Source organism: Podarcis bocagei (genome assembly GCF_964188305.1).
Source record: "Podarcis bocagei genome assembly, chromosome: Z".
In the NCBI taxonomy this organism is placed as follows: domain Eukaryota; kingdom Metazoa; phylum Chordata; class Lepidosauria; order Squamata; family Lacertidae; genus Podarcis; species Podarcis bocagei.
The window spans coordinates 24,312,306-24,328,845 of NC_138140.1; the positions used below are offsets into that span (position 1 = coordinate 24,312,306).

At 44.1% G+C, this 16,540-nt stretch overlaps 1 protein-coding gene across 4 annotated transcripts in view; it reads right to left on the reverse strand.

The window, feature by feature from the left end:
- Positions 1-12,077: 12,077 nt before the first annotated feature.
- The window catches only part of LOC308578763 (vascular endothelial growth factor receptor kdr-like), a 211,639-nt gene continuing 207,176 nt past the window's right edge, over positions 12,078-16,540 (reverse strand). For all 4 annotated transcript variants that reach the window (XM_081179293.1, XM_081179296.1, XM_081179294.1 and 1 more), the window contains one exon: positions 12,078-16,327. In XM_081179293.1, the coding sequence (XP_081035419.1) occupies positions 16,129-16,327 (199 nt within the window). In that variant the 3' untranslated portion in view covers positions 12,078-16,128. The remainder of the gene's footprint in view (positions 16,328-16,540) is intronic.

Here is a 16,540-nt window from a genome sequence, read left to right on the forward strand (position 1 = left end):
CCTAGTTCCAAGTGTGTATGGCAGGAAGCAGGGGGCTGGGTGAGGAAGCAGGTGGGTGGCGGGGATGGAAGAGCAGGGATAATAGTTATGTGTGGCAGGACTGGCTGCTGCATTGCAGCAGGGGCAGCAGTTTGGGGCTTGTTGCTGTGTAGCATGTGAAACAGCCTCCTGCCATTCCATTCAGTCTAGAAATAAATGCATGAGTGAAAAGTGTAACAGTGGTGTCAAAGGACCTTCCAGTGTCAGCAAGGGAGAAGCTTTGAAGTATTCTTTGTAGGTGGTTTGTCAATGTACAGCTGCAGTTTAAAGCAAATTGCTCTGCAGAATAGAGTAAGACGGGTTTAAAAATAGAAATGTGTGGGCAGTGAAGAAAACTCTTCCCAAGAAGGCAGCAAACATTTCTGAAACCTTAAATGAGTTCTATCTGTCAGCTGAAGATTTCGACACACGTCTCTGATTTCAATAAAGCACAATTTGCAGTATGATAGCTTCTCAAAGGCATTATTAAGAGGTTATCTCAAGAAAGACATTGCCACAATATGTCATTCACAACCGGGTAAAAATAGCAAAAGATTCAGAAAATGTATCGTGAGGGGGTTTTGGGGGGTGGAGGTAGGTGGGGAGTGGAGATAGGGTCCCTAAGTATGAGTTGTTAGAGTAGTGGCTTTGTGAAAAAAGAGCAAATGGTAGGTCTCTCCCTGACCTGTCTGGTAGTGAAAAAGCCAAAGGTCAGAGGTGTGTGACCATCCAGGCTTTCAGGTAGGAACTCTTTTCAGCTCTACCTGAAAATTTTGGGGACTGAACCTGGGACCTTCTGCATACAGAGAAGAGGTCCTACCACTGAGCTTTAGCTTTCCCCCTTGGATTAAGATACCTGATTAAAATACAGGTTTGAGACCTAAGGGTACAAGTTGTGCAAACACACCAGCCATGAATCCTGATGAATTTCACAGCATGTGAAACAGATTGTGGATCTTGTAAAGGACCATTAGAAATGGAACTTTTAATTGCCAGAGACTGAAGATATTCCACAGCATTCTGTTAAGCTGCTACACACCGCCATGCAAGAGACAGTGTTTTGTGACAGTTAGAGTGCTGGATGAGTACCTAGGAGACCAGGGTTCAATACCCCACTCATACATGAAACTTACTGGGAGACTTTGAGCTCTGTCACTCACTCTCAACCTAACTTACCTCACAGGGTTGTTGTGAAGGTATAATGGAGAGGGGGAGAACCCTTGCATGCTTCCTGGAAATCACTTGGAGAAAATATGGGATACGAATGTAATAATGCAGGGGCGTGTGTGAAATAAACACAGAGGCTTATAGCCTGTCAAGGTGTCAGGCATCAATGACCACTTGACCTCTCCACATTTGCAGCATGGTCTGACCTAAAGACATCCTTAAGCCACATTAGGCTTTGCTGGGCATACATAGGTAGCTCTTCCACTCTCTATTTTGAAGACTCAACTATGTGGCAAGAGCTTAGTATACCAGAATTAGGAACATACTAGCTGCCTTATTGCTAACCTCAAGACTCAATCATTGCAGTGAGGTTGTATTTTGTCACTGTTGGGCTGGTCCAGAAACTCCAGCTGTGGCATAATGCTGTGCCTAGACTATGGTTTTCCAAACTTGAATCTCCAGCTGGTTTGGGACTATGACTCCCATCATCCCTAGCTAGAAGGACCAGTGGTCAGGGATGATGGGAATTGTAGTCCAAACCAGCTGGAGACCCAAGTTTAGGAAACCCTGGTCTCAACTGTTGGTGGGACCAGATTACCACTAGCACATAACCGTTTGTCCTGGTTTGAGTTCATCCTGGCTCGAATCAGACGAACCCCCTTTCCTGGCTCTGGATCCATTCCAGTCTGGCTTCCGTGCTGGTCATGGGACCGTGACGGCTCTGGTCACCCTAACAGGTGATCTCTGCAGGCAGCTGGATCGAGGCGGGTCGGGGCTGCTGATTCTTCTAGACCTGTCAGCAGCCTTCGACATGGTCGATCACGAACTCCTGGACCACCGCCTTGCCGACGTGGGGATCCAGGGCACAGTCCTTCAATGGCTGCGCTCGTTCCTCTCTGGTCGGGGACAGAGGGTGGCGCTTGGGGGGGGGAATTGTCATCGCGCCACTCCTTGGTGTGTGGAGTGCCCCAGGGTGCGATTCTCTCCCCGATGCTTTTTAACATCTTTATGCGCCCCCTCGCCCAGCTTGTCCAGAGTTTTGGGCTGGGTTGCCATCAGTATGCTGATGACACCCAACTCTATCTGTTGATGGATGGCCATCCTGACTTGGCCCCAGACACACTGACCAGATGTCTGGAAGCTGTGGATGGATGGTTACGTGGGAGCCGGTTGAAGTTAAATCCTTCGAAGACAGAGGTCCTCTGGCTGGGACGGGGCGATATGGGATTGAGGGGGCAACTCCCATCTCTTGCGGGGGTGCAAGTAGTGCCAGCATCGTCCGTTAAGAGTTTGGGTGTAATCTTCAATACCTCCCTCTCTATGGAGGCGTAGATTACAGCTATAACAAAGGCGGCATTTTTTCATCTCCGCCAAGCTAAGCAGTTGGCTGCTTATCTCTCTCGCCCTGACCTAGCCACTGTGATCCACGTGACGGTCACCTCCAGACTGGATTATTGTAACTTGCTCTACGTGGGGCTGCCCTTGAGACTGACCCAGAAACTCCAGCGGGTGCAGAATGCCGCGGCGAGACTCCTTATGGGGTCTTCGCTGCGAGATCACATTCATCCGGTACTATACCAGCTGCACTGGCTCCCGGTGGAGTACAGGATCAGGTTTAAGGTGCTGGTTTTAACCTTTAAAGCCCTATACGGCCTAGGACCCTCGTACCTATGGGACCGCCTCTCCTGGTATGCCCCACAGAGAAACCTACGGTCTGCAAATAATAACATCCTCAAGGTCCCAGGCCTCAGAGAGGTTAGGCTGGCCTCAACTAGAGCCAGGGCCTTCTCGGCTGCGGCTCCAATCTGGTGGAACGCTCTGTCACAAGAGACTAGGGCCCTGCGGGACCTGACATCTTTCCACAGGGCCTGCAAGACAGAGCTGTTCCACCAGGCCTTTGGTCAGGGCGCAGCCTGACTCCCTCCTCTGGCAATCTGCACAGAATTCTGCTTAACGGTTGCCATCAATTTGATTTTAATTAATTTTTATAATGAAATGTTTTTAGAATGTTGGATTATTTGATTGTTGTTAGCCGCCCTGAGCCAGGCTTCAGCTGGGAAGGGCGGGATATAAATAAAATTTATTTATTTATTTATTATTATTATTATTTATTATTATTATTATTATTATTATTATTATTATTATTATTATTATTATTATTCCTGGTAAAGATTCTTATATTTCAGCTGACTTTTTAAGTATGTCTTCTTATTTTATGGCTAGTCTTAGCTGGTTTTATCTTCACCTTTTATTTTGTAACCTTACACCCCTTAGTGACTATGGTGGAAAGCAGCATATAAATGGTTGAAAATTCATATGTAAATAAAACAGTATAATGAAGGTGCCTGCCTAATGCACATTTTGGAAAAGTAAAAATAATAAGCAGCAGGTATGAAAGCACGTCAAAGTGCAAGTAGATAAATAGGTACCACTCCGGCAGGAAGGTAAATGGCATTTCCGTGTGCTGCTCTGGTTCACCAGAAGCGGCTTAGTCCTGCTGGCCACATGACCTGGAAGCTGTATGCCGGCTCCCTCGGCCAGTAAAGCGAGATGAGCGCCGCAACCCCAGAGTCGGCCACGACTGGACCTAATGGTCAGGGGTCCCTTTACCTTTACCTTTACTGCAGGGCAGTGGAGAAGCAGCAACAGGCTGCAGGGACTTCCTTTCCCTGCCACAATCCTGGCAAAAAATACTAAAAACATGAGAAGAGCCTGCTTGAGCCAACCAAAAGCCCACCTCCTACAGCATCCTGTTTTCATAGTGGCCATCCAGATGCTTGTGGGAAGCCCTCAAGCAGGACTCAAGTGCAGCAGCAACTCTCCCCACTTGCGATTCCAAGTAACTAGGATTCGGAGGCAGTATGCCTCCAACAGTGGATGTACAACCTAGCCATCATGGCTGAAGAACCATTGATACTCCATAAAAATGGTCTTTTGAAGCTGACCAACTTGGCGATATCCCATATCACCAAGTTGGTGGCAATTCCCACCTCTGAGGTTGTTGTTTGTGTTGGGAGCAGCGGCACCAGCTCACGGGGGCCGAACTGTTTGGAGCCCCCTCAATATTGGAGGAGGCCAAGTGCAGAGGAAGCAAAGTGCAGAGGAGGCCAAGCGCAAGAGAGGAGCCATTGTCCATTGAGGTGGCTGAGTGCTCAGCTTAGCATGCTCAGCGCCGCTTGGCACAGTGACACTGGCACAGGGTGCTTGGTGCAGGCAGCTTCCTCCCAACCATGCAATGTCATGCGTGTGCAACGTCGGGCCCACTCAGTCATTGGCAGAAGGTGTTGCCTCTGATTGGGAGAGAAGCTTCCATGGCTTCTAACATGACATAGACAACATAGATAAGTCTTGCCTGTTGTTTCATGGCTTGCTGAACAACAGGATTCTGCAAAGCAAGTAAAGGAAATTCATTTATATCATAAATCCCTGGCAGTTGAAAATATTCACCTCCCTTCCTTTCAAAAAGCCTTGCCTGGGGGTAGGTGGTGGTTGGGACTGTCCCTTTCTTGTGTTAGGCACACAGCAGGAAGAAGTACCTGTGGCAAAAACTCCTTTCCCTTTCCAGCATCTTGATCTCAGAAGAGGCAAGCTGTGACATTTGGCTCTGGTGTGTGGAGCAAAGCTTCTGTTGGCCTCCCTGAGCCATATCACTACATCAGAGTATTGAGTGCCTCTGAAGGTGACCTGTTTGCAGAGTAAGAAGCAACACACCAGTGAAGCAAATGTCACCTTGTCTGGATGAATAACTCCACAGAGTGTAACTAAATATCTTCCTGGTTTGGGGATGTGTCAGGTGACCAAGATAGCTTAGGGCCCTTCCCAGAACACTTTGGCCCATCTTAAGTCAATATTGTATTGCACCACAGTTTCAAGCACTTTTCTTTTTCTTTTCTTATGAGTTCTCTCCACCTTTTCCACATTATTTCTCTACTGAAATTTTTCAATAATATATGTATATAAAATTAAAAGTCAGAGCTCTGGTGCCATTTAGATATTAAAACAATTGTAGACTGCTGGGAGGGAGACTTTAACATTGGATCTCCATCTTTGACCTCAGAGCACTATCTCCAACTTTGTAGAGCTAGATACAGTCTATTTCATGATCCATGGGAGTTGGGATGGGTGAATCTGTTAATTTCAGTTTCTGATTCTCATGAGAATCCATCAGCATTTACTGCAAATTTCCCCAAATATGCAAATTTTTCTATGCTAACCTTTTCCCCTAATACAATGCATTTTTATGATATTTTCACTAATATATGTATTTTAATGGACACTTTATCTTAGTATATACATTTTAGTACACATTATTTGGCTGTAGAACTGTATTGCAAAATTCAGAGAAGGGCAAATTTTGAAGAATTGCTGTGTTTAGGTTTGCATGTTATTTTGGAAATGGTAGCTAGGAATGCTTGCCTTTAAATGTGAACTGGATCAATTTATCCTCAACCTCTATTTGGTCCCTCCACCCAGGAGTTATGTAATTCACCCAAAGCCCAGTTCAGCCCAAAGCTTGCTGAGCCTTGCTAGGTTCGCTAGGTCTGCAGAATCAGTAAACTAGAGGAAACTTGAAGTACACAGTAGAGCATAGGTAAATGATGGATCAGAATGGATGAAATGTACAACTTCATGTTGTTTCTGTGCAAGTTGCTTGGAACTTTATGCTAGACTTCACTTCCTTCTGTGTGAGATCTCTATATCCTGAGGGATGACAAGATTAGAAGGCAGGAAACAGTTGTAGACCCAGTACAAAACCAAAAACATAGTGAACTTTGGCCAACCCTGTGTGGGGAATTGCTGATGAAGCAAGAGTCCCAGCTACACTACTCCCCTCTTGGATATATTATGTCTTAAGTAGGTCCACCCATGTAAGTAGTGAAATGAGGGCAAGAGAATTAAAAGTCCATGCCCAAGGCTCAGTTTGTTGTTGTTGTTATATGCAGTTATTGGCTCACATTTGCATGCATAACAGGGTTAGCCTGAGCTCAAGTTGCCATTGTGTTTATCTTAGCAGGCTCTGCCCCACCCCTTTTTTTCCTACCTGGAACAAGCAAGAAGCCATGCGGCCATGGCTCCCTGCAAGTGAACTGAATATCTCTAAAATGTGATTTTACAGCCTGCATCTTTGCTAACCCAAGATTGCATAATCTTTTTTGTAAGGAAATCAAGTCATTTTCTTTTCAAGTCATTTAGAACCCCTTACATATTCATTTCTGCCCATGGATGGAGACTTGTTTCCAACCCAGCCTGCAATGCAAGAATCACAACTAAAACACCCATGACAGACAGCCACCCAAGATCTCTGATATTAATATATTTAGCATATTATACAATGTTTAGGCCTGCATGCTCAGATAAGGTATAGGATAAATGAGTGTCAATGTTCTGCTATAGTCCTAGATTAACATCCGGTATGTTGGGGAAGTTTCCATCATGGGATGCCAGTTGCAAGAGGTCTTATTTCCTGTGTTGATGAATTATTCATTTCACTGACATCATGCCTCAGTGGAATCATCTTTAGGAACCTAAGAAAAACCTGCTCATTTAGTCCAGCATTCTGTTCTCACAGTGGCCAACCAGATGCCAACAACAACATTATTTATACCCCGCTTATCTGCCTGGGTTTCCCCAGCCACTCTGGGCGGCTTCCAACAAAATATTGAAAATACAATAAAACACCAGACATTAAAAACCAACAGGGCTGCCTTCAGATGTCTTCTAAAAGTCGGATAGTTTTTTATTTCCTTGACATCTGATGGGAGGGCGTTCCACAGGGCAGGCGCCACTACTGAGAAACATGCAAGAGTTGAGCACAAGTTGAGTTGAGCACAGTTTCCAGCAACTAGTGTTCAGAAGCATTGCTGCTTCCAACTGTGGAGGTACAGCATAGCTGTCAGGGCTAGTAGCCCTCTCCTCCATGAATTTGTCTAATTGTCTTTGGAGTGGAGGGGGTTGGACTAGATGACCCTCAGAGTCTTCTTCCATCTCTACAGTTCTATGATTGTGGTCATCATTGCTTCATGGGGGAGCATGTTCCCTTGTTGGTAGAAATGAAGTCTTGAATGGGAGCACTACTCTTAAGCCTCAACTGCAAAATTTCCTTGCAGTTCCCTACTTGTATACATATTTTTATGCATATTCTGTAGTGCAGTGGTGGCCAAACTTGGCCCTCCAGCTGTTGCTGGACTACAACTCCCATCATCCCTAGCTAGCAGGACCAGTGGTCAGGGATGATGAGAATTGTAGTCCCAAAACAGCTGGAGGGCTAAGTTTTGTCACCACTGCTGTAGTGAGATGCAGTATTTCCCAGCTCACAGCTGATATTCTTAGCTATTGCACGGATGCATTATGAGTTTTGATAGGACCAAATGCTTTGGCAAACTTATTTTCTTTGGTGTTTTAATAGCAAATAACTTCCACTTCTATAGGCTTCATTCATTGCTACTGTTAAAATAGATCATTTACTGACACAACATATTATAGATACTTTTTTACCACCCTGGATTTGCTTAGCCTAAATTTGACTTTCCTTCCCTACATTTTCTGTGATTTAGGAACTCACCAGCTAATGAAATTTCATGAAATTCTACCTCTGTTGAGATGTTTGATTCAATATGTTTAAAGAGGACTTTTATTTCTTCACATTCAGCTTAGCTGCCTCAGCTGGAGCTGTTTGTGGCAGAATAAATTTCATTTCTCATTCAAAAGCAGGGCTGAAGTTAATCAGTTTCAAGTTTAGAAGCTGATATTGAAATGACACTTGCTACAATGGCTTACTCTGAGGCTTCCTGCTACCTTCATGTCAGCATGAGAACCAGGATAGTAGAGCCTGTTGAAAAAGTAGCAGAATCAACTTCCAGCTTTTTAGATGAGGGACCCCCCCCCCGCTTTCCTTTAAAAACAGAGATAGAAAAGGAAATAATATCACTGTCTCTGGTGTAACCCAGTTTAAATTGGGGCAACCAACCTGCTAAGGACCAATGTATTGTTTTTGTTTCATTTTCTAAGTGGGTAATGGAATGACATTTGTTATTACAGTGGTGCCCTGCAAGACGAATGCCTCGCAAGACGGAAAACTCACTAGACGAAAGAGTTTTCCGTTTTGGAGGTGCTTCGCAAAACGAATCTCCTATGGGCTTGCTTCGCAAGACGACAATGTCTTGCGAGTTCCTGCTGGTTTTTTTTCCTCCCCCCCTTTTTCTAAGCCGCTAAGCCGCTTATCAGCTGATGTGATCAGCAGATAAGCCTCTAAAAGCCTCTAAAAGCCTCTAATAGCGCCAATCCTTCAATGGGCTTGCTTCGCAAGACGAAAAAAACCGCTACACGAAGAGAATCACAGAACGGATTCTTTTCGTCTTGCGAGGCACCACTGTATTATTTTTGCTTTCTTAGGGCAACCAAAATGCCAAATAGTGTGCAAATGTCAATCTGCAGAAAACCCAAATCGATGTTTGCTCTGATTCAGTTTTAAAGAGTGTGTTTTGGTGGGGAAAGTGGAGAGGAAAACAACAACAACAACTATGACACAGAGCATTAAAGCGCAAACCTGTCTGGAAAGAGTGAGGAAAAAGTTAAGTCTGGATAAGCTCCGAGTCTGGCTACTGGTCCATGTAGCTCAGTATTGCTTATACAGTCTGGTTGCAGAATGGTTGCAGAATGGGAACAATCCTGGCCTTACCTGGAGATGCCACTGGGGATTGAATCTGGGACCTTCTGCACACAAAGCTACATGCTCTGCCATGGACCTATAGCCCTTCCCCATTATTAGCACCCAGTAATGAATCAGAGACCTGTTTATAAGGGGGGGAAAGGGAGTTGTTACCTTCAGACAGCTTGTTTTCCACCCCTCACAACCTGCTCTCCTCATCTTACCCCCACGTTTCATTGTTTGCTGCTCGATTTGCTAAGACAGTTTGTGACATCCTTGCTCGTGGCGTAAACAGCAAATAGTGGAGTTGAAAAATATACATGAATAAAAGGTCAAAACTCTTCCAGGAAGGAATAAAGTTATCATTTTTTTTAAAAAAAATGTGTAGTTTATGAAAAGCAAATTAACCTTTTAGAACTTGAAGAATTTGTTCTGACAAAGGTTCAACTTCAAAATTAAGAGGCAGCTACTTCACCACCAGCAAATCCAAAGAGGCTTCTCCTGGCCATCTCTTTTTATATCTCCAATATAAAAACAAAACAAAACCGTAAGCACACCAACAAATCAATATCCCTTGCAAATCAGAGTCTATAGCTCTGGCTTACTCAAGTGACTGTTTATTGGGTGAGATTAGAGGACCAGATGTCAGAGAGTTATGAGTGAGGGCTGCTAGGTTCAAATGTCTTAAGAAAATAAGAGGAGCATGGCTGTTGGATCAGACCAAATGCCCATTTAGTCCAGCATCTTATTTTCACAGTGGCCAACCAGATGCCCTAATGGGACACACGTAAGCAGGACCTGAGTGCTGCAGCACTCTCCCCACCTGCAGTTCTTGATAGCCCGTATTGCTTTCCATTTTAAGGCAAGATGTAGCTTCTGGTTTGGATGACATGGTATAAACCTTAGCTACAGCTTATGGTTAGTGAGGAGAGAGAGCATAACCATGAGTCCAGGTTCAGACAACACACTAAGCTACACATTGGCTTAGTAAACACAGCACAGAAGCACTGACTCATGGGACTGCAGAACTGGAAGGGACCCAAAGGGTATTCTAGTCCAATCTGCAATGCAGCAAAGTGGGGAAGCAAAACTGCTGTGAGTTCCTTGGTGGTAGCCTGCATGTTCACATGTTCCTGAAAAGCCATAGTTTGGCTAGGTGCAGTGGTGGGGAAGAACAAGCATGGGACCAAATGTGGACCCCCAAGCCTCCAAGTCTTAGACTTTCCCCCAGGCTGCACCTCTCACCAGCTCTGCTTCACACACTCCTTGAGTGTTTCTACCTGGCTGAAATGTGTCCTTGAGCTGTGGTGCTGCCTCTTGCTTGCCTGGATGGAGGCTAGAGAGAGGTGTGTAGGAACTAGCATACTATACACAGGTGGGGTGTGTGCGTGTGCGTGGCTTTTTCTGTGTTATGTGTGTATGTGAACATTGGTGGCTGTGTTGTATTTAAAACTATTCAGCTGGGACTGAAACATTTCCATGTTGTTACTGTCCCCACCCCCAATTTATAGTTTTATTGTAAGAAGAAGAGAGGTTAGAAATAACAATTGATATAAAAAACTGAACTCAAAATATAAGTGACAGAGTCTGTGAATCTTTGGTCACAGCATTTTGCCAGACATTCACTGACATGGAAATAATATACCGTACAGGATACATCTAGATACTGAGAAGTTCTTCAAAAGGATTCCTGTGAGGTCAGCGGATGTGACTCACCCGGCTCAGAGCTGACAAATGAAAGTCGTCCAAACTACATACCTTAAAAGGGCCTTGTTTAATTTCACCCCTGGCCAACTTGCATCATTGTGTTAGGATTTCTGCAAGAGGTGTTTGCCTGATTCTGTCATGCCATTGCCATATCCTACTCTCCAGCATTCCACCAATTAAAATCAGGAAGTGCATCTTTTGGTGTCAAGCCAGCTGGGCCCCATCCCGTCTCAGTTACCAGCTGCTACTCTTAGAGCAAGCACTATACCGGCACCTCCAGCTCCTCCTTCTCTTCTGTTGTCATCCTTGACTTCCTTGGTTTCTTCTCCTCTGGTGGGGATGTCATTGGGTGGAGGTGGCACAACCTTTGGGCCCAGTGGGGGAAGCCTGGCCTGCACCACCACCAGCCCTCCTCCCCCTCCATGGGCTCCAACTCAGAGTCCTTCTTTCACATGAAAGATGTACATCTTTTGGAGTTGAGCTCTTGCAGGAGTCTGCAGACTCGTGCAAGAGCTTGGCACCAAAAACAGGACATCCAATCAGAAGCTGGGATGTCTTTTGTAATTCTTGGTTACATTGGCATACCATATTGAAAATCAGTCTTTACTCTTTTATAAAAAGATGGTTTTCATGTGAGCTACAATGGGGAAATGCAATATTAAATCTTTAATAGCCCTGCTTACAGCATACTGATTTGTTGCCACCATTTTTGTACCCATGAATGTACCCTCCTTGTTTTAAAAGCCTTCATTTTGTAAAGGCATTGGTCTGGATTTAGCCATGTGATCTTGACAAGGGTCATATGCTGCCCACCAAGTGGTGGGACACCCACAACTGTGAGAAGACCTGATTTCTTGCTTGAGGACCCTGCTATGCTTCTTGTCACTGTGGCTTCCCAATCACTGAGTGCTTTCAGGCTTCTGCCGTCAAGTGGATTCTTCCTGTTCTGCTGGTCACATAACAGGCTTTTTTGAGAGGCTGCCTTTGATTCTGTTTCCAATGTCCTTGTGTGCTTCTCCCTCCCACTTCTAACATCCTTTGGATGAAAACTATAGCACTAAACTGAAAACTATAGCAGTCCAATGCTGCATTGTGGCCCCATGCATTGAGTATGTACCTTCCTTCCTAGGAAAGATGCCTTATTCTAGGTGAGATTATTTACCCACAAAGCCTGTTTCTAACTCTGATTAGCAGCAGCTCCTCAGGTTCTTGGCTAGGGACCCTCCCCATTACCTGTCAGCTGAGCTTTTTAACAGGGCATGATTGGATTGAATGTAGGTCTTCTGCATGCAAAGCAGCTGAGCTACTGTTGCAATTCTGTCTATCTGTATATTTTAGTGGAACCCAAAGATCTACCAACAAACCAGAGGCACCAGGCCTGCACTATATTGTAAAGTGCTTTTAACTGGAGTTTTGAAGAAAAAAAAGAAGGCATCATGATTGGGTTTGTTTTGATGCCTCAGTTAACATGGGAATTCCTATCTGATGCTTGGGATAGAGCATGAATTCAGAACATATGACACAAAGGAGGCTTAAGGCTGTATAAAATCAAATTATTTTTATTTATTTATTTTTGGTTAATAATTACAATACATTTTTGAATATATAATGAGAGCAGGTGTTTCCCCCCAGTGCATTCTTCAGACAGACAGGGTCTGGTCTCACTGTACATTCTGTAGTGTTTGGAGCAGAATGGGACATTTGCTTATTTGCTTGCTCTGCCATCTCATTATTTGGGTCACAGGCATTTGTTAATGGTACTGACAACTCAGGAACAATGGGAAAATGGGGCAGTAGAAAAAAGAAACCCAAGACTATGGGAGTTTCTGCTCAGTGCGGTTCCTGATAAAAAGTCTTCCCACAACCTAGGCCCGGAGATTTAAGGACGTATGAAGAGCCCTTTTGGATTAGCATTCTGTTCTCACAGTGGCCAATGGGAAGCTCGCAAGCAGGAGATGGTTTCAACAGCACTCTCCCTGCTTGTGATTCCCAGCAAATTTCTCTCTCTGTCTCTGTGTCTTTCTCAACCGAGAGGCAGAAGGCCAAAGAAATATAGGGCAGGAAATATGGTGATTATTGCTTTTGTCAGTGCAGCAGATAACGACATATAATTAGAGCAGGACGAGTAATATATTTCTGAAAGAATCATCTCACTGTAAGAATAGGTTGTGGCTATGAACAAATGTCTTTTCTGAAGCTGCTGATTATGGTATAAAGGGGGAGAAAACCAGGGCTGACTGAAGACATTTTGCTGCCTGAAGGGAAGCATGTGTCAGTGTCTCGCCCATTTCCAGGTACAAAAGCTGTCTAGACTGCCAGCTGAATTCTTAACTTCAACACTAGTGCCGGGACAAACTCCACAGGCAGCAGGCAGGTGGTGCAGGTCAGCCACATGGTACACAGTTTTGTGTGCCCCTCAGTGTCATTCTACCTAATAGTGGAGCCGGCCCTGGATACAAAACAGGTTAATAATACTATCTTCTCTGGTAATGTAGGGTTGCTACAGGAGTGAAAAAACATAAGGTCTGGCTTGAAACAAAGAGAGACAGGTTTGTACTCATTAACATTGAACATATCTGAGGTTTGTCAGGTCACAAAGGCAGGTGGCTGAGTATCTTCTGAAGTCACAAAATATTCCCTGAGTAGTCTTAAGATACCAAAATATACACTTCTATTGGGCAACTGGCTCCTCTTTTTGTCCTGCAATTGAGATCAGCCTCACGTGGGAACAAGGTCAGTTATGTCTTTCTTGCTCTTTGTTCCAAACACCACAAGATTTACATAGCTCCCTGTTTTCTGAAAGAAGCCAGGTAGCATTAAAAATAAAACAAAGATGTCCCCAAAATGATAAGGAAGGTGGGGAAGTGGGTGGTGTTCGGCCAAATTGGCAGTAATTGTGGAACTGGGGAGATTCTCATAAACTGGGGCCTGTCCTGCAAGCATTAGTGACATTTTCAGTAAACCCATGGAAAGCTCTTATTCCAGGGGATTTCCTGCTCTTTGGTATTACATAAGAATTATACACGTTGCTACATAAATGAAAGTCTATATAGAACTGCGTTTACAGATTAAACACAATGAGCAAGATCCTGCAGAAGTCAAACATATTAGTAGCACCTTTGGGGAGAAAAGAGGTTATGCAAAGGAAAGGCTCACCTCTACCAGTGAGATCAGGTGCTTTGCTTCTGCAGGATTATATCTATCTCATATAGCAGCTTAATTGGAAACACACACACATAGTAATTAAATTAAGGGAATGGGAAGATAAGGGCAGGAAAAATATTAGTAAATAAAATACAAGTAATATATGTTCATTTTTAAGTAGTTACACAGGCTGGTTAAAACAGAAACAGTGAGGAAGTCTATGAACCCAAAGTCAGAACCATTCCTGCCAAGAAGCTAGGCACTGAGTCCAGATGGGGTGCTTCTTGCTTTGGGAAGAGCCATACTACACAAATTCTTCAATTCCATATTAGTTCAATGAAGGCCTCTTTGGGTTTCAGATCCAGAACAAGAGATGAATTAGGCAACCTGCCTGCAAGAAGATAAGGGTCACACCTACTCTCATGCCATAAGGCACTTTTTGCATCTCCATTTCTCAGTTTCTAATTAGCTGAATTTAGGGAGAACACAAACATGCACCTCTCTTGCTACGTCTCTGCTCAGTGCCGCCTTTTTGTACACCTGAGATGCTGAATGTACACCTTGAGAAAGCTGAATGTTCTTCTGCTGGTCCTGAAACCAGTTTTCAGAGACCCTCTTAGAAGGTTATGTGTTTGTCAGAGTTTCAGGATTGGGGGCTTGGGCAAAAGGGTTAGGGCACTTCTTCCACTGCTCTGCCTCTGAGGACAGGGCCGCAAGGTTCCTTGGGTCAAGCAAAGGAAGAATCCACAGTACAGTGCCATTCTGTGCCATTCTCTGGGTTTATAAGAGTGGATGGCTGCATCTTCCCATATTCCTTCAATACTAGTGTGGAATGAGCAGATAATTTGACTTCCAAGAAGGGACAACACCAGCATGGGTATCTCCCAAAAGAGAGCTGCATGTTAACATTAACTGGAATGATGTGTGTGTGTGTGTGTGTGTGTGTGTGTGTGTAGTAGGGGAAGGATATCACAGAGAAACGGCAACTACATAAAATGATTTTCAGGATCACAGTATGGTGTAGATGCCCCAGGGTGGTTGTGCAGCCAACACACCTCTTTGTGGGGAGCAGGAACAAAGTGGAAGTAGCCACAATCTCCACAGCATTCATATTACACAGCCAAAGAAAACATGTTATTGATCAGAATATGCAAGATAGTGACTGGAATACAACCCCCCAGCACCACCTTAAATAGCCATCTCTCCTCTCTTCCTCTCAACGAAATGTTTTTGCTGCTCATCAAGGCATACAATTTTCTTTTTTGGAGCCACTGTCTGAAAAATCCCTACCAGAATCGAATAGATATTCTTTCCAAACACCTTTTAAGAGGATGCTTTTAAAGTCACAGTTTCACAGGGTCGCAGGCTTGCCTTCCAGCTTGACCTAGCCTGGCTCAAAAACACCTGAGGCATATTTTCTCTTTATGTTTTTCCAATATGGTTGGATCTATTGAACCTCACTACCCTAGATGGCTAAAGGTCTTTTTGGTCCCTGCTGAATGACTAACATTCATTGCCATGAAAGTTTTCACACCCATTTCTTTCTGTAATAGATTTTGAGGAAAGTGGAGCTAATGGCAAATCTACAGGCCAGGGAAAAGGATGTTATGTAATGGTCATTTTCTCCTCCAAGGGAGATTTCTATGAGGAAGGGCCTGGGATGGGGCCTGGGATCTGCAATGGAGAATTATCCCACACCCTTCCTAAACTATAATTTCCAGGGTTCTTTGGGGGAAGTCATGACAGTTACACAGCTATAATTGTCAGACTTTTCATTGGGAGAAAGAGGGAAGGGAAGTTTGCTCTGGAAAAGAATGACCTTATCTAATTATTCCCTTATTAGCTTTTATTTATTAGGAACAAAGGACATTGGCTGTCAATATAAATATGAATCCCACCCCAGCCCTGTTTTGCAGTGCAAGCTAATTGTAATCTGATGTGGACTGGGGAATGGTTGGGATTCTGGCAGATGTAAATATGGTAATGATAATAAGGAACCAAAAATGAGGAAAAGAGAAATTCTTATTTCTACCTGAAACTGTGAGAGAAGTGATCCCTGAAGAATATGCCCCTGTTAACAGAACCAGAATTTTCAGTGTATATCCCAAAGCTTTGAGAAAGAAGCCCCCACAGAATGACAATGCAATGGGTACAACTGCATTTTTTCCCCTTTAAACAAATTTGCTGTGCAGAAGGTTAGAAAATAAGAGCTAGATCAGCAGAAATATACCCTTTAAGACAGCTGCTCTTCAAAGGACTTCTATCTGCTTTGGGGGTTTAATACCTTGGACAGATGGACCTGAATAAGAGTGTGATCTCTTATCCCCCTTTTTGTGCGAAAAAAACACCCCACTGGTTCCATTAAGCAAGCGGCACAAATAGGAAGCCTGATGAATATACTGTATAGTCAAAGATGTGTAAAATGAAGATCAGCCCTGAGCCAATTACACTGGAGGAGCAGAGTACTGAATGACTGAGTTGTAGTCAGGAGGTGGGCTGTGGCACTCCAGGGTGGGATCGACTGGCAGGAGAACATACTGTTCCTGGACGGCATCGTTCACCTGTGTTGCCGACAGGTACTTCACAGCCTCACGCTCGTTCTCCGAGAATACAGACTCTTTGCTCTTGTTGATGGCTTTTCTCCTGTGGGAGGAAAAATGTTCGAAAATTCAGCAAAAATGTCCTCACAAAAATGAACCAGCACTTTCATACACATTTTTCATAACATTTTTTGTTGGACTACTACATTGCAAAATCCAGTGAGGCGTGGATTAAGAAGGATAGCTGTGCTTTGGTTTGTGGATTATTTATGAAAGTGGGAATTAGGAAGGTTCACATTAAAATGGAAACCAAACC